General features: G+C 35.6%; 2 protein-coding genes across 2 annotated transcripts in view; one reads left to right on the plus strand and one right to left on the minus strand.

The window, feature by feature from the left end:
• Positions 1–14,404, plus strand: part of LOC115452830 (tubulointerstitial nephritis antigen-like) — a 64,356-nt gene extending 49,952 nt beyond the window's left edge. Inside the window, exons 4-9 of the mRNA XM_037442855.1 lie at positions 705–880; positions 6,904–7,084; positions 9,671–9,805; positions 10,185–10,381; positions 11,481–11,620; positions 12,158–14,404. Of these exons, the coding sequence (XP_037298752.1) occupies positions 705–880; positions 6,904–7,084; positions 9,671–9,805; positions 10,185–10,381; positions 11,481–11,620; positions 12,158–12,295 (967 nt within the window). The 3' untranslated portion in view covers positions 12,296–14,404. The remainder of the gene's footprint in view (positions 1–704; positions 881–6,903; positions 7,085–9,670; positions 9,806–10,184; positions 10,382–11,480; positions 11,621–12,157) is intronic.
• Positions 13,015–18,286, minus strand: LOC115452831 (biogenesis of lysosome-related organelles complex 1 subunit 6). The gene is made up of 5 exons (XM_037442858.1): positions 18,153–18,286; positions 17,935–18,048; positions 16,917–17,004; positions 16,087–16,173; positions 13,015–15,567 (listed from the first exon to the last, which is right to left on the minus strand). The coding sequence occupies exons 1-5, from the start codon at positions 18,158–18,160 to the stop codon at positions 15,484–15,486; spliced, it is 381 nt and encodes a 126-aa protein (XP_037298755.1). The 5' UTR covers positions 18,161–18,286; the 3' UTR covers positions 13,015–15,483.
• Positions 18,287–18,346: the final 60 nt, after the last annotated feature.

Below are 18,346 nucleotides of genomic sequence, written 5' to 3' on the forward strand. Positions count from 1 at the left end.
TGAAATATCCTTTGCAACTGATACCATACTTTTTAACCGACGAAAAATTGAGGTTCTCAATTCAACTCGTATATTTTTATGTTAGATCACTCAAGTGAACGTCGAGGTGATGCAGTGACAACACGAGTCTATTGAGAAGGCTGAAGAGGATAAACCATTCGAGTTAGTTTAATGACCATTCACCGCAACATAATAAAAAAATGCTTAATTCATCACGTAGGCGAAGATTTAGTTGTTATTGTAATTGGTACTAGTACGACTACCGTGCTGAGGTTCTGGGTTCGAATTCCGAGTTGAGCCAAATAATTTTGATTTAATTATAATTGACTAGCTATAGACTGCGGCTTCGCCCGCGAAAAAGATTTTCCGGGAAATAAAGCAACGTATAGCACTCAGGAGTAATGTAACTTATTATTAGTGAAAACAATTTCAAAATCGGTTTATTATCGAGATTATCGCGTTCAAACAAATTTTAATTTCAATTAGTAAGCACTAGTTGTGCTTATAAGTCAAAGTACATGAGAATATTTAATTATCACTTAAATAAAATCCCTTATATAACAAAAGACATGTTATATTGCACATAAAATAAATAAAAGACTACAAAGTAAACAAAGAAGCCAGCTCGAACTGGCAGGAAAGATCCTATGATTAAGCGAATGTCCCACCAGTAAATACCATTCTAAAAACAACTTTATCAACAGCACGTGCGTTGAAGACGCCGAGCACAACACAAGCAAGAAGCAATGTGACGCAGACCCGTGCATCATCAGCGACGACGTGATCTACGGCGTCAACCAGCCTGGAAACTCCTGGCGCGCGTACAACTACTCCCAGTTCGCCGGCAAGAAGTTGAAGGATGGACTCATTTATAAATTGGGTGAGTTTTTAATTAAACACTGAAGCGCTATTGCTTTGTAGCTGATTTGTTCCTGGCTCTTACATATTAGTTTTGTTTTAACATAGGCTGGTAAAGAAACTTGCAAGAAACTTTTTGTACAGACACGGTTAAATTACCCCACGGTATCTAATGGTATTGAAGTGTGGTCCAATAGAATACCGACTGACGAGAGATGATTACCCCTTGACAGTCATTAAAATTATGCCGGCCTGTTGGTACAGGATATACGCAGGTTGATCCCGGAATGTGACACTTACGTGGGCCACTATGGCGGGTTTTAACACCTAGTGTACGGTGGTCGCTATCCGGGTGGATATAAAATATATCCTACCACCAGAAAAATGACGACTAATGAGCAAAATGAAAAAATATTTTATGTAACTTCTATGTCATTGGGCTGCATTTGTCACCCTTTGGCATTAGATAATAAATACGAAAATGCTGTGCCAGCAAAAAATAAAATAAAAGTCCATGATCTTGTTACTAAAAATGCTGTCAATCCTCGAAAGGTCAGTGGTTCCATTTATACAGTCGTTGTTAAGAAACGATCCTAATTTTAATCTTCGATCCGGTTCCGAGTATATCAATCACAATAAGTTTGGTAAGCATGCCAAAAACTTTTTTCTGATTGATCCTTTTTCGCGATGGATTGAAAAGAGAGATCGGGTGTATTTAAAATGGCAGATAGTAACATCAGAAAATAGATTAGTCACGTCTTGACCACACCTAATTCACTCATCATTAATCATATTACGTACGGGAGAAACACAAAAGCACGTCAATTGTCAATTGTGCATTTGTGTCAAAGTTCGACACGATACGTTAGATAATGAGCTTTATTCAACCGTTATAAGGTTAAAGTCAAGTTGTTGTTATCGCAAACGATAAATCAAACTTGACGAAGATCATTAAAATAATCAGAATGTTAGCCAAATACAATATGGCGATGCATGGCTCGTAAATTGTTGTCTGTGGAGAATTTATGTATGATTTACTGGCTACTTAATGTACTTATATATAAAGGGTGTTTTAGAAAGGAGATATTAAATTTACGACATGGAGTAGACTTGAAAGTAATTCATAATATATATATTAATATTATAATGAGGAAAAGGTTTATAGAGCTTAATCTGTGAAACTGCTGAACAGATTTTCAAAATTCTTTTACTCAAAGGAAGCTACATTACTTTTAAGTGATATATGCTTTTTATACAGGGAAAATTATATTTGGAAAAGAAATCGCGGGTTTAATCCAAAGAAGCTACATTACTTAAGGCTTTTTATACCGGGAAAATATCTATTTGGAAAAAAAATCACGATTGTGGAGCCGCGTGTGAAAGCCGCCCCAAAGAGTTAAGCTTTGAAATACATCATTTCAAAATACAGATTTAGACTTTGAAATAATATATTAAAACATCTTCGTATTCTAAGTTTTAGAGGTCCTTATATAACGTTACAATCAGAAATATTTAAAAAACGAAATTATAAAATTGATTTCCGGGTTTACACATCAGACCTCCTTTCTAAAACAATTAACTAAATTGTGCATAACGAAATAAAATAATATTATTTTTTAAACACGATCCTGTATATTAACTGCAATCGATGGATGCCATTACGACCTTTCAATAACTTTATTGGAATCCAAAACGAATAATGGCAGGATGATTATCATAAATAATGGCATTAATACAAAAACAAGCTGAAGATCATATCAGTCAGCAAATTTTTTTTATTTTGTTTATGACGAGACGAGCTTGCCGTTCGCCTGATAGTAAGCGATACGACCGCCCATAAACAGTAGAAACACCATCCAACACCTTGAATTACAAAGTATTGTTTGGTATTCCACTGCGCTTGCGATCCTGGGATATTAGATGTTACCTTAAATTATCTTCAGGAGTTACACTGGCTACAATGTCCTTTAAACGAATCCTGTGTATATCCGGTTCCAACAGGCCGGTATAATTATGTTGACTGCGAAGGGATAATCATCTCTCATATTTACGCGAATGTTAGACATTGAAATTAAACTAATTTTTCGGATTCTATCGCGGTTTTTTGTTTTTTATTTTTCTCCCGACGTTTCAAAGACTTTGCAGCCTTCATGGTCACGGGGGGGACTGAGGTGTTGTTCATCCGCAAAGTCAAAGTTACAATATCTACCTACATTTTACAATTATACAACTTTTTTAAATTTAGACATTGGCGGTCCGATCTACGCAGAATGAACTCACAGTGTCTTGAGGTCTGGCAGCCGGTCTTTTAGGATGAACAACACCTCAGTCCCCCCCGTGACCATGAAGGCTGCAAAGTCTTCGAAACGTCGGGAGAAAAATAAAAAACAAAAAACCGCGATAGAATCCGAAAAATTAGTTTAATTTCAATAATCATCTCTCGTCAGTCGACATTCTAATAGACCCCTTTCCACTTACCATCAGGTGTAGTGGGATTCATTTTGCCGTGCACATATGAGAAACTTCTAAACTGTATTTGATGAAATTTGCTACACAGATAGATCATGCCCTATCTATTAATGGGCATAACATATACGTACCTACTTCTGAATGAATGCGATTGCAATACATCCTAATGATAATTAGATTCTATAGAAATTTTAACATAAAGGAAAGCCGGTAGGAATCTGTTTATATGGATCCTTCGCCACTGGTATCTGTATTAAAATTATAAAGCTGAAGAGTTTGTTTGAACCCAGTCAGAAACTAGAAAACCTATTTTGATTTTGTTTCACTAATAGAAAGCTACATTACTCACGGGTGCTTTTCACTTTTTATACCAGAAAAACTTTTGACTCGGGCGGGGCCGCAGGCAAAAGCTAGTGTTAATACATCATCATCATCAGCCGCAGGATGTCCACTGTTGAACATATGCCTTCCCCAAATATCCAAATCGACCTATTGAAATATATATTATTGATACATAGACTATTTTATATCAGAAAAGGGTTTACGTATTCCGAGCTGCAAGTTCAAGTTAAAATGTATCGCGAAATATTTTAAAGAATTGAGTCGTGACCGGACTTAAATGCGAACAAGAGTTATTGTGCATTTGACAGGAAAGAAAGTATGCATTGAAAGAAATGTTAAAGGTTATTGCATACCTATACCGGTGGAATATGGCGAGAGAATGCTATAATATAAAGCTGAGGAGTTTGTTCGTTTAAACACCCCAATCTCAGGAACTACTGAACTGATTTGAATTAGTTTTCACTGATAGGAAGCTGATGGTAATCCAATAGGTCGATCTGGAAATCTTTGGGAGAGACCCATGTTCAGTAGTGGACATCCTGCGGCTGATGATGATTCAGTCGACGCAATCATGCCGGCTTGTTGCAATTGGATATACAGTCTCTTTGCTATATTTTATCTTTTTTGAACCTGGACATTTTAAGTGTTTTTAACCATGATTTCCGGAAAAATTTGCCTCCAGTCAAATGTCCTGTTTTGAATATTATTTCATTTGCAGCTTAAAAAAATATGAGTAATTTATTTATGCAGAACATAATTAATTTAGCAAATTCAAAATTTAAGTATCGAAATATTGAATAGCATTATTATTGTTTTATAATATTTAATATTATCGGCTTAATTCGAAAAGCTCAAGTGATGCTTTTGACGAAGTAAACTTGTTAATGTAATATATTAAAAAATATTAATTAAAATATATTTAGGTAAATATAGTTGAATTTGATGACTGAACCATCTTTCTTTATATCAAAGACAGCATTATACATATATTTTTAATAAAAATATTCATTTATCCATCGAAAAATGCCTAAACGGAGATACAAGCTTTTCGATTTAAGACGAAGATATGCGACGTCCTGCCTGAGCCATAGGTGTGCGATAACCATTAAGGACTAAACAATTGTAAGATAGAAATGAAAGTGTCCATTCAAGTAATGCGGACAACAGCACTTTATAGATGAAGTGAATTTGTTCTGATTCACAAAATCACAATGCGCGAACGTTCTTGTTTAGAGCCTATTGTAGTCAATTACTGGGTATTGTAAGGCATCTAGCCTCAAGTTGACGGACGTAGTTTAATGCTCAGAATTTTGTATTACAAAATTGTCGATGTTGCTTAAGGCTAGTGAATTTTGCCTAAGTTCTAAGAATATATAGAGCGGGCATTGGGAAGAAAGTCATACAAAAATATTGCGCTCATGCACTAAATCCACCGTGAAATAGCAAAACGGCAATGTAAAATATTTTAGGTTTTCCATATCATAATTTGCACTTTTTAATGCGCATATTGGCTTATTTTAGTTAATGTTATTTTTGTATCTATATCTACATATAAATACGCTATGATATCTTGTCACATGGACATTTCAAATAAGACAACGACTTATTACCAATGGGTAATAACTTTTGGAGCAAAAATGTGATCCTGATGTTCGATCTATAACTAATTATACATTTTAATTTCTTTGGCTACATTGTATTCGCCTTGAAAATTCTTACTGGCCCCTCTTCATTGTGTTTTCGAGTAAACAAAGAAACAAAACATGTAGGTAACCTATCTAGAAATGAAACCATGTGTTCAAACATTTATAAATTTTAAGAAATCTTTATTATTCAAGTGTATGTACATTTGTTTGCTTTCGTGTATTGTTTTGTACGTAGGTGTAAGCTGGTCTGGGTTCGAGGCAAGTTTGATAAGAGACCTTGCCTGGAGACTTTAAATACTAGAAGGTTTAGGCTTACTGACGGTAGGTTATGTAATTATGCGAGTTCACCTGGGTAGGTCTATTTCTGCCGCCAAGCAGCAATATGCAATCACTTTTGTGTTTCGGTTTGAAGGACATTGTAGCCAGTGTAACTATTAAACGTGCTGTTGACATATTTGAAACGCGAAAAAGCCTTGGTGTCATCTTCAAGCGGCTGGGAATATCGACTAGAGTTCAGAATAATAGCCAACGTCGACTAGATTTGTTAACTCACAAACGAAAACGCGTCCATTTGGAACGCTTTCAGCAGTGGCTTAACAATAGAATGGCAGGGCAGGTGAAACATCACCAGCCTCGGCTCGAGGAAGCCTCTAGTCAGGACGACAACTGTTCAGAAGAGTCCTAAAAGAGAAACATTTTGGATTTTGGCAAGTTAAAAAAAGATCGTCGGAAAAAGATTTTTTATACAGATTTTTTAAGTTCAGATCCTCTGGTTAATTTGACTTTACGGTGTACTAAAGCCTTTGGTCCTCAATAACCGCGTATACAAAACAAATTCGATTCGCTTCGGCATTCTTGCTACTCTAGTCAACGTCAGGTATTATATTTACGCCTTTCACACGCCGTCTAGACATAGAAAGCGACTGAAGGAAACACACTAGAATTTATTAGATACATATTTTACTTTCAATGCACTGACACAGTTATGGCTCACGATTTGATCTTCACCCAACTGCACGGAGGAAGAGTAATATTTTGGTTTGGGTTTTGGGCCTGGGTGTGTGTTTGTGTTTATTAGGTATTATGTAGCATTAAAAAGTGTGTATTATTGACTTGAAAAAGGACTGGATTTATGAAGACTCGAATTCGAAACCCATGTCAAATAATTTGTATTTTTCTAAGAGGATTTGCTTGGGTTTGCTGAGGAAGTTGACGTCAGGCAGGCGGCAATAAATAAAAGCTTGAGATATTGCACTAAACTCAATAACTAGATAAAGACCAAATAAATTATTCTTCAATCATAGCAAATTATAAATGTCTAGAGTGCCTTTAAGTTTGCAGCAGACAGCGCGGCACTTAGCAGGCACTTTAAAGCGCACTTACTTATTTATATATATCATTTCCTACCATTTGTTATCAGCTTATCCACTTTCGTAGACTATACATATTTTCCCTGAAAACTAGACATTTAAACAACGAAAACCCCATCCAAATCAAATTAGTAGTTTTAGAGAAATTTGCGGACATAAATATGGGCGGATATAGAACGTTTTTTAAAGTCGTTTAAAACAGCTGAATGGTTTTCCAGGAACCTTCCCGCTGAGTCGAGAGACGAAACGCATGAATCCAATACGTTACGACAAGGATATCCACTACGACTCACACTTCGACTCGCGAGTCCGCTGGCCGCTGTTCATCTCTCCGATCCTGGACCAGGGCTGGTGCGGCTCCGACTGGGCCGTATCTATCGCTAGCATTGCTTCTGACAGGTAAGGAAGTTCTGGAACATTTTTTTTTTATTTATACACTTTCCCCCTTATTCATAGACGTTTTTTATCTAAGGACAGAGTAAAGCTGTGATAACAACTCTGTTTCTCTTACTAATAAATAAATAAATAAATAAGCCTTTATTTCTACTACTTAAATACATTTCATAGGACTTAATATACTTTACATTATTGTTACACCTTCACGTAGTAGTCGCCCCCTCGGCGTAGGCCTCCCCCATCGACTTCCACAGCTTCCTATCTCTTGCTTTCGTCATCCAGTCTGGTCCTGCTAACTTCAAGAAAATATCTTTCCATCTCCTCATTGGGCGCCTCTACCTCTCGTATTATTTCGTGGTATCCATTCCGTTATAATTTTTGCCCATCTATTATTTGCCATCCTACAAATATGTCCTGCCCATTTCCACTTTAAAGATCGTATTACTTTTATCACACTAATTAGTTTGGTTTTTTCTCGTATAGTTGTATTGTTGATTTTTTCTTTTTGTTTTATTCCCAACATACTTCTTTCCATTTTTCTTTGGCAGATAGCTAGTCTATTTTCATGTTCTTTCTTTAGTGACCAGGTTTGGCAACCATATGTCAAGCATGGCAGTATTGTTATCTCATATAGCTTTTTCTTTGTACATATATTTATTTGTTTTTTTTTTTCATTATTTCTTTCATGCTCCAATATTTCTTCCATGCCGTAGCTATTCTCCTTTGTATCTCATTGTTGGTATAGTTCTTAAATGAGACTACTTGTCCGAGGTACACGTATTCGTCAACATATTCTATGCTTTCGCCCTTTACGGTTACAGTGTTTCTAATACCATTTGTAAGAATTTTAGTTTCTCTTACTAGCAAGCACAAAAATAACCGCGGATGCATATTTTTATCATTTCAAGTTCGTTAAGGAACTTGTTTCGCGCGAAGTTCTCACCGTGAGACGAGATCGGATGACACAGGGAACGCCCAATGAAACTTAATCCATTCAGGAACTGCTTAGGGTTGCCACCTCAACACCCGACTGCACAAAAGACGGGTAAAGTTTATCAAGTTTGATTTCTTATGTTCACGCGTATTTTATCGGTTTTTATATTTTAATCTTCTCTCTACTTTTCGAAGACTGCAGCCTTCGTGATCAAGGTGGTGTGGACTCAAGTAGACTATTTTATCAAGTAGTAAAATGAAGTTTAAGTTTCTTAAATGCTCAGGAATTGCTTGAAGTTGGTACCTTCATTATAATCAGCGAATCGCAAGAAATGTTGGTAAAGTCTAGTAAAACTCTTCAATTCTTAGTAATTGAATAGGGTTGCTACTTTGGTCCAACGACGCGGAAAGTAGGTAATATCTTTTGTATATTAACAACAAAGAGCCTGTAAAACAATGTGCTAATATAAACATCTTAGCTGTAAAAGTACAAATATATGAAGTTAGCTTGTTCTCCTTCTCAAATCTCCAGTCTATACTTTATTATTGACTGCTTTATTGATTAACTCAAGTTAGACCTTAGTGCATCAGACAGGCCTGGGCGTTTGCAGACATCATACCTCTTTTCTGTGAAACTCTTAGTTTTGTAGGTATCCTCACGATGTTGTCACACGGAGGTAACTTCTAAATAATTAAATGTATGCCTTAAGTTTAAATACGTACTTAAGTTACAATGGTTTATACCCTTCAGACTTTCGTTGTTTACAAACCCTTTTAAAAGTCTATAGATAAAAGAAAAAGCACCAACCCTAAACCAGCTCAGGTAGCAACAACGGAGAAACACTCGACCCGCGGCTGTGTTATTTTTAGCGTTACTTGACATTCCCGACTCAAGAGCTTGTTGCAACCAACTCGGCGGGCGCTGTTTATTGCAGGTTAAAATGTTCTATTGAATAGAGTACATTAGTTATGTTTTTAATGAATGGCGTTTATTACGCTATCTCGTATGAGAGTAGAGGTGTAAATGTAATGTATATTTTTGCGGCGAAGCAATATTATGCATGTTTTGTCAGTTAATAGGCATTGTGAGACAACTAAAGTCTCTGGGTAAAGCGCAGTGGAATATGGTTGTTATGGGTAGTCGACGAGTCGCGAGCAGGGCTCCAAGATACCTTCCTACAATGCCGTCGTGCGTATGCAAGTTGGATAGGGTATGTCGGATTACCGACTAAAAACTCATGGTGGTCTCTATTAGTATTTTAGAACGACATCGGGACCTTTAACCGAACACGCCGAAGCTATTCCAGTGCTATACATTTTAGCCATAACTCAGAGGTTCATTATGGAGTCCCGTGAGAATAAGTTAGCAATAGACTTATAGATAGGATATGTCATTCCCATATTTTTTTGTCTTTCCTAAAAGCTTTTTGGATAGGGTTTGCTCATCTCATTCATTTATAAATAAAACTCTTCTAATATATGATTTTATGTTTACAAGGTATCTTGTATGAAAAGTTATGAGGTACGAATGTGATACTATTTTCGCTATTTTCTTCTATAAACAAACCACGACGATCAAAGAATGCAAATTTCTTGATCAAGTTTTTGCAGCCTTGTTATAGTAACTAAAAGTAACAAAAAACATCTTGATTATAGATTCGCAATTCAATCAAACGGTGCTGAGAAAAGGTTGCTGAGTGCCCAGACTCTGCTCTCGTGTAATAGAAGACAACAGCGAGGATGCCACGGAGGTAACATTGACGTGGCCTGGAACTTCGCCAGGGAACATGGGTAAGTTTCTAACCCATCCTAACCTAACCGTCATGGCAGTAACCAATCATCTTTTGACAATCTTGGGGGATAATTCTCACTAAGGAGACGTTTGACAGGTGACTCTGGAAATATTTAGGGGAGGTCTATTCAGTAGTGGACTTCATGGTACTGGTGACGAAACTAGCATTTTTGTTGTAGACACTTCGCCTCTGGACGAGGCCTAAAAATAACGAATTTGTACAACAGCCACCATTTTATCTAAATGGTGGCTGTTGTATAAATATACTAAAGAGTTTATTTCCTGTTTGAACACGCTAATCTGTGCAACTACTCTAGTTTTGACTGCATTAAAACTTGTCACCATAATTTATAGCCTATTTTTAATTATTTTTTTCAGTTTAGTGGAAGCCGATTGCTTCCCCTACAAGGGCGCTCTGACCTCCTGTCCATACAGGCCTTCGGGTAATCTCTTGAGTGACGGATGCCCTCCTGCTCTTCCTCAACGCACATCCCGCTACAAGGTCGGACCTCCCGGCAGGCTAAAGACCGAAGAAGACATCATGTATGATATCATGACATCAGGACCCGTGCATGGTAAGTGAAAAATGAGTATTAAAAGTGAAAAATGAGTATAGAGTTTTAAAAACGAGTTTCCTAGGTTGTAGTTCCAGGGGAGCCAGGGGAGGGCAGCTGCCCCCTCTCCCTGGATTCCACACGAGTACATACATCCGTATGAGCGAATGGAATTATTGGCACTATCTAGATGATATTTCCACTTAGCGTCCCCGAAACAAAACTAGAGACTTGCCCCCATTTCATTGCGGTATAACATGAGTTGAGAGACTTCGATTCCCGCGTGAGGAAAGATTGAAAATGTACCTACTGGATGTTGCTGTATCAGCCCAGAGGCTAATATTGTGCCCTGTACATGGCTCTGTCACCCTCTATTACAAAGGAAATAACATAGCTGGTGAAATGAGTATTATACAACCTCTGCTCATCTCTCAATATGAAAAGCCATAATGCTAACATTAGCTAGTACGTTTCCAGCATTAGTGAAAAATAATATAGAGCCACATTTATTTGTTTATAAAATCAGAGTACGGTGTCATTACATTCGAGTGCGTTATCGTTAAGAAGGATTCTTTTATCTGGCCTTAAGCAAATACTAGTGCTCCATTTGATAGTGTTTTATGCCTTATGATATGCCGCTAAGGTTTTCTGAAGATCATTGGTAGATAAAAAAAATTATGAAAAACATAATGTAACTATAATATCGTAGCCATCTCATAAAATAGATCTTAATATTAGTTATTATTAGTTTGTAATTTAAGTATTCTATATATTGTTATTGAAATTGCTTAAACACGGCACACCCGTCCAAAATGTTAGTGTAGAATGTTTTGCTAAATCTGACTGTGGTATTCTTTTGTTTTGGAAATAAATTATTATTATTATTATATTACGTAGTATCACGCCTCTATACTATACTGGTAGACAGAAATTACAAATTGTACTTTGCCAGACTATGATTAGATAATTATAATAACAATGATTGAATTGAATAAACAGATTTGTGCAGAAAATGACCATTTACCACCATCGAGTACAATAGTACAATCCTAACGGTAAAATAATGTGTAGAACTCAATACTAAACGAAATTGATGACTAATTGTTTCCATTTGTTTTAGCTATAATGACTGTGTACCAAGATTTCTTCCATTACCGCGACGGCGTGTACCGGCACACGACGCACGGCGACAACCAGTTGCAAGGCCTGCACAGCGTCAAGATTGTAGGCTGGGGTGAGGAACGCGGCGACAAATATTGGGTGAGTTGATATTATACCATAGAGCAGAAGTAGGTAACACGAGGTCCAAGAACGTTCTGCTTACGGTCTGTAATTGTTTTTTTTTATAAAGCTTAAACATCTAAATAAATGTATGCAGTCTTACTTATAAAAATTTCGTAAAGCTATGCTTAGTTAAAACAAATTTACTCGATCAGCTGTAAGTCAAAACCGGCCATCTTGCCTCTTAATAAGGTTGAAACTAGGAAATCGATGATGTTTTTGACAGCTATTTAAGTAATTCTTAACCATCTCTTAACAAGTTTATAACAATAGTGAAGGTTTTATACAATCCCTTTCGTATTTTATGAAAAATAATATAATTATCAGAACGATTTGCAGCATTTTTGCATATTAGTACCGATATATTGTCGGATTCCCTTTCAAAAAATTTCATCCCTCGCTATATAAACAAAAAACTTATTTAACTGCAAGTTTTAAAAAAATTTTAGTGTCATTGCTATTTTTTTTTCTCAGGCGACCTCAATCAATTGCATTAAAAAAAATTCTAATTCACAGATCGTAGCAAACAGCTGGGGTACCGCTTGGGGTTTGAACGGGTACTTCCACATCGCGCGGGGTTCCAACGAGTCCGGCATCGAGTCGTTCGTGGTCACCGTCCTCACTGACGTCACGGAGGCCTACCAGCGCAAATAACATCGCGCTCACCTCATCACGCCACTTTGTGTTACCACCAAGGTGGTGAACACGCGGCGCGGTGTTGTGCTGTTGAATGTTACGAGGGATTTTGGGTAGGGACTGGGTTAGGGTTGCCATTGAAGGAATTAGGGTTGCCGTTTATCTGGAGTAGGAATTGAGTTAGGGTTGCATCTGCCATATAACATGTATTGGTACATGATTTAGGAGATATATCTTTGACGTCCTGGTTAATATGTTAAACAAAATGTTTCGATTTCTAATTTTAAATGTTTGTCTTCCGGAATTTACGGCAACCCTAGATTAAGTAAATGTGTTCAGTCTTTCTGTACTAGTAAAAGTTAATAAATTTGTGCTAATTTTGTCAACTGTCTAGTGATTAATAACTTAAACAGGCATGCATACTTAAATAGATCCAAATTATACTCCTGATTTAGTGTACTTAAAAATACAAACTTCTAGAAATCACCATTTGCACGTCCCATTTTTAGGTTATGTACCAAACGTCAAAATGGCGGGAAGTAACCATAGATAGTATAAATAGTTCTTACTCCCAAAATCCCTAAACATCGACAAACGACATTATTGTTGATTCGTTACTTTAGGATACGATCTCTGACCGATTAATTTAAGAAAATTATTTTTTTTATACATTAGCATAAAACATCACTGATTAAAACTTAATTCGACATATCGCTGCTAAAAATCAAAACAAAAAATAGTCATAAAATAATATTTATTGTACAGTATTTAGTACATTAATATTTTTTGTGTGAATCTAACTGCCATTACCAAGTATAACAAAAACAAAAAAATAATAATTTAAACAATTATAACTAGTCTTAGGACATTTTAAAATGTAAATTTAAGTAACTTAGACAATATAAAGTACTTAGAGGTCAACAAAAGTTGGTTATTTAAAGGGCACTGTATTCGAAAGTTATTTTAAGGCTTCGACCACACTAAAGCTACTTGTCTATGCCCAATAATTATGATTTACAATTTCCAACTGTCAAACAAACGTCAAATGTCAAATTCTTATTCATGATATTACGGTGCGTTAAGACGTTACCCACGCTTCGTCTCGAGTCGATGGTATTGGACTAGTGCATTCGCCACATTGCAGTGAGCAGAGAATTTGGCAAAAAATACACGACTCCTTGTCTTTATTGTGATTGGTTGAAAGACTAACCCGTGACTGACGCATCGGTCTCTCGACCAATCACAAACGTTACAATTAAACGACATCGATTTAAATCGCGTGGTTTTGGATATCCTAAGGGCGCACATCATAGCTTACATTTTCATCTACGCCAAATACCAAGTTATTGTTGACCTATAATACATTAAATAGTTTACTCTTGTTTATAAAGATATTTTCTCTGATTATAAAAACTTAATGTCAGTTATACATTTCTAGACTATAAATTAAGGTTCGTTTCACACTATGTTAGTTTCATATGGGATAGTAAAGAACATAATATCGATTCAAATTGTTACTAGCGTTATATCTGTTTTAGAATTTTCAAAAATGGAACTGCGATTTATGAATTACTGTTGGAAGTGTCAGTTGTTAAAAAAATGCATTTAATTCCGAACTGTCAACACATCAACTAGCATAGTGTGTAAACGAAATTGACCGAAGTCAGTATATTCAGTGATAAAGGAATGCAAAGTTTCAATTTTAGTCTTTATTCATAAGATATTAAGATATAAAGCGGGTATTGCTTAAAATCTATTTTTTTAAATTCATCTTTACCAAAAAATTTTAATGCCTATCTATTTTCGATATTGAATTCAGGGTATTTAATTAGATCTAAAATGCAAAGATTTTAAGCTCTACTCGTAGTTTTAAGGTTAAATAGTGTAATAAAAAAGAAAATATTTTTGACATGTTAAAAATTAAAAACATGGTCTCAAAGGCCAATTAATTTGGTTAAAAAATTAGTACAAAATTTTGAGTCGTGTTGAGTGTTACATTTTGGCGCCATTTAAGCCTTTATCATATAACATTGATTAGCTACTGTATCCAATATGGTAACTTAGTATTTATTTTGTATTAGTACTTACAAATGTAACATAAGTACTTTAAATAAATATAAAATTATATAAATGTGTTTTATTTGATTTAAAACCATTGCATTTATTACAAACAGCCTCAAAAATATTTGGACGAATTAAAAAGTTCAAACATACATATTAGAATATCTTTTTGGGATTTAAAATACACTAAACCCTGCAAAAAGGGCGCAAATATAGGCGATTTGGAGTGTCCTAATTTGTGCACCTATTTTTCTGACTGACTGTACATTATGAACAATTAATTGTAGAGTATTTTTTTATACTGCCTCGGTGGCGTAGTTGTATTGCACGTCCGGTACAATAGCGCTCTGAGGTCCTGGGTTCGAATCCCGGGTCGGGCAAAGTGATATTTGGGTTTTTCAGCTCAGTATCAGTCCGGAGTCTGGAATTTGTGCCCGATATGGCGATAGGTTCGCCCCCTATCACATCATGGGACGGAACATACTTGGCGAAAAGTGGGTGCCCTAGTTGCGCCTCTGCATACCCCTTCGGGGATAAAATGCGTGATGTTATGTATGTATGTATTTTTTTATGGAATACGAAAAATTGCAATACATTATTGTGCACATTTATACTAATCTATAGTAGGTCCACCCACAGTAGGCTTGAAGTTAGCCACACAGCGCCTTCTACACAATATATCGGCGCCCGCTAATCTCTAGAAACAATAACTATGTAGACACTTGTCACTAACTTCATGCCTTCCACGACTGCAACCATACTAATAGCCAAAAGCGGGGAATTCCTCCACCTATAGACAACTGACGTATGTCACTGTATCTGTCATATTTTTTGACATAACAATGATTTAAATTATGCTCCAAATTTAAATATTCTTAGTGAATTTATTTGACTACTCAACAAGTAATTTTTTATATTAAGCCCTCGATAGCCATCTAGATAGCATGAGTATGTCATTTTTAAATGTCAAACTGGCATTTTCAGTCAAACAGTTAAGGGCCTTTAATATTTAAACACCACTAAATAAAAACTTTACGAATGATAAAATATATCTTATTACATAAAACCAATAATGACTAATTATGTAGAGTCTTACCAACACATTTTTCCTTTTTTGTTGTCCATGTTTATTAATTCCTTCAGTACTAGCTGCTAGCCGGCTTGCTTTGACTTGCCGCTGTGCTCGCCGCTCTGTTTTTAGCTGCCTTCTCCACATTAGCTGCTCTTGTCTGGCAAAAGTGGAATTATTAATGACATAAGACTATATGGGCGCCGGGAGAGGGGTGCAAGTAGGTGCACGTACACCCCCCTGCCCAGAAAGAAACCACAAAAAATATAAGTCACTGAATAAATCTGCAACAATGGGCACTATCGAACACAGAGGTTTTTTTTATGATGAAGCATTTTTAAAAACCCGTGCGATTTTAATTTGAAAATAAAATTAATGATATTGTGTGGTATAGTGCGTAGGTGCAGATGCACCTCCCTAAAACTAAATTTGACGGCGCCCATGTAAGACTATCAAATGAAATGGGTTAATTAATAGTGATTATGGAGGTCTGTGTCAAGGTAATTGCTAGTATTTGAACATACAGGATCATTTGGACAATGCGTTAATAAATGAAACCGCTTTTCTTACACCTCTGCGAACACTGTGCTGAATCATCAATTTTGATATTTTTATGATGTATAAGTATACAGTTTCATTTAACGCAATGTCAAAATAAAAATTGATATAAAAAACTCACTTGTAAAGACTGCACGCGTTTATGAATTTGCATCATTGAGCTGGATAACGCCATTAATCTTTCTCTGTTTGTAGCAATATCTGCAAGCTGTACAAAAGAAAATATAATTGTTTACCTACACATATATTTATAACTTATATCCCTGAATGGTTAGGTTAACTTTTCGCCGTGTGTATTCCGTCCCATGATGCGACAGAGGGCGCGCCTATCGCTGTATCGAACGCAAAGTCCAGACTCTGAGCTGATATTGAATATAAGAATCAAACCTTGAACAACCTAGTGATCGATCCTGATAATTTTATTACAGCAAGCAGCAGTAAGATTGTGCTTCTGGTATTGCTGACCTCTATGGGCGATGGTGATCACTTACCATCAGGTGGGCCATTAGTTTATATGCCTTAGGCGGCAATAAAAAAATATAGAGTGAACTTGCTATAGTATAGCAAGTTTACTCTATATTTTTATAGCTATAGCTAAACAGTAGTTTAGCTATGATAAAAGAAATATCTGGAAGTGCAAATGAAGTTTGTATACTTATTTAAGTATTTCTTAAAATAAACATGTATTTAAACAAAATTGTTTTTAAGAAATGGTATATAATACAATATATTGATTCTATATAATATTATTTGATAAAATGAATGTATTAAGACAAACAAAAAAGGCAAATGAGATATGAAATTTCATAATATTTTCAACAAGTATTTTTTTTTCGTTCATTTATTTTGAGAAATACTCATTTACTTCTCTTTTTGTAAGTTCCACATCCAATATTCTCTTAAACCTCTGTAATTAATATTTGTGTCAGGTTACTTATTAAAAAATGTTACCAATGCATCAAGCATAGCATCATTCTGTATGTTCTCCATCTTCTGTCTTTCAGATGTAATCATACTGTGAACTGCTTCTTGCTTCTCTCTGCAAAATGTTTTATTACATATTGTTAGTACAACCACCATATTAAGATATCCAGTTCGAATTTTGGGTTGGGCAGGGCGATAATGAGTTTTTTTTAGTTTAATATCAACCAGTCTAGAATTGTGTGCAGTAAGTGGCAATCGAATCTCCTCCTATATTCAACCTAATATACCTGGAGAAATATAGGTGTCTTACACCTCTTCCTACCTCTGAAAAGAGCTGGGGAGAGAGGGGGGGATGAATGATGTATCAAAAAGCAGAACCATGTCACCTCCTAACCCTATGTGACAACGGCAAATTCACAACTTAGAAATATATTGAAATTTTGTGAACTCATTTGGAGTAAAAAAAACAAAAGGGAAAAGGCATTATGCTATAAATGTACATATTGTAAGTTACTGTAATGTTAACTATAGTGATAATTTCTTCTTTAGCATGATGTCACATAGAGTATTTAAGGTTCTTGAACTACAAATTTAAGAGAGCGTACAACAGTGTAGGTAATAAGCTTACGAAAATCACCTGAAATATATTAACTTTGTAATACTTAGCTCTTGAAATTAAGCAACTAAACATACATAAATTATTGTTTTTATTATAAACTATAGGTATAGGTATAGGTTCTCAACCACAAGATCAGGACTTTGTGGGATAGATTCTGAGTTTGCATACAAATTTAGTGTATTTATGAATGTAATATGAAGTATACACTTCTTTAGACGAAATTCGTGAGCCATAGATTTATTATCATAATAACAACCCTGTACTATACGCCGACCTACTGTTGGACACGGGCGATATTTAATATTTAAATAACAAACTCTCTTGACGAGTGAAAATATAACCCCTATTATTACTGAAAAGGTGCACAGCAGTGAAAAATACAGTGCTGATATATTTTGTGATAATGTACGAAAAGTAGTTACTCACGTTAATTCTTTTAAATGTGTATTTATTGTTGTAAGCGGTGGTTCGTACAGCTCTAGTAAACCTTTAGCCAACAACTTGACGGTCTTTGCATCCTCTTCATTGGTAGGGGTTGTGCTAAAAACATTTTATGTATAAATTCAATAAGATCGTGATGTTTTATCAGTCAGCCACCGAACGAATATAATAGTAACAATATAACTAGTACTCAGATCTGTTACCTTTCCATTGTATTTTTTTGTCCACTGTTCTAAATACAGAATAACTGCACCATATATTTTTTTTATTCTTTGCTTTATGCAGTTTGGTAGTTTCACCTGAACAATGTCAACAAACGGTAGTTTGACATCTGTCATATGATTCAGATTTCAGTTTTTGGGATGACATTCTAGATGATAATAATGATATGCGTATC

This window comes from Manduca sexta, chromosome 4 (assembly GCF_014839805.1).
Source record: "Manduca sexta isolate Smith_Timp_Sample1 chromosome 4, JHU_Msex_v1.0, whole genome shotgun sequence".
NCBI lineage: Eukaryota > Metazoa > Arthropoda > Insecta > Lepidoptera > Sphingidae > Manduca > Manduca sexta.

Coding starts and splice junctions, on each gene's coding strand:
- LOC115452831 (XM_037442858.1), bottom strand. Junction 17,005..17,934: donor ACACATTTAAAAGAATTAAC/GTGAGTAACTAC, acceptor AACATTTTGCAG/AGAGAAGCAAGAAGCAGTTC. Junction 16,174..16,916: donor ATGCTATGCTTGATGCATTG/GTAACATTTTTT, acceptor TCTTTTGTACAG/CTTGCAGATATTGCTACAAA.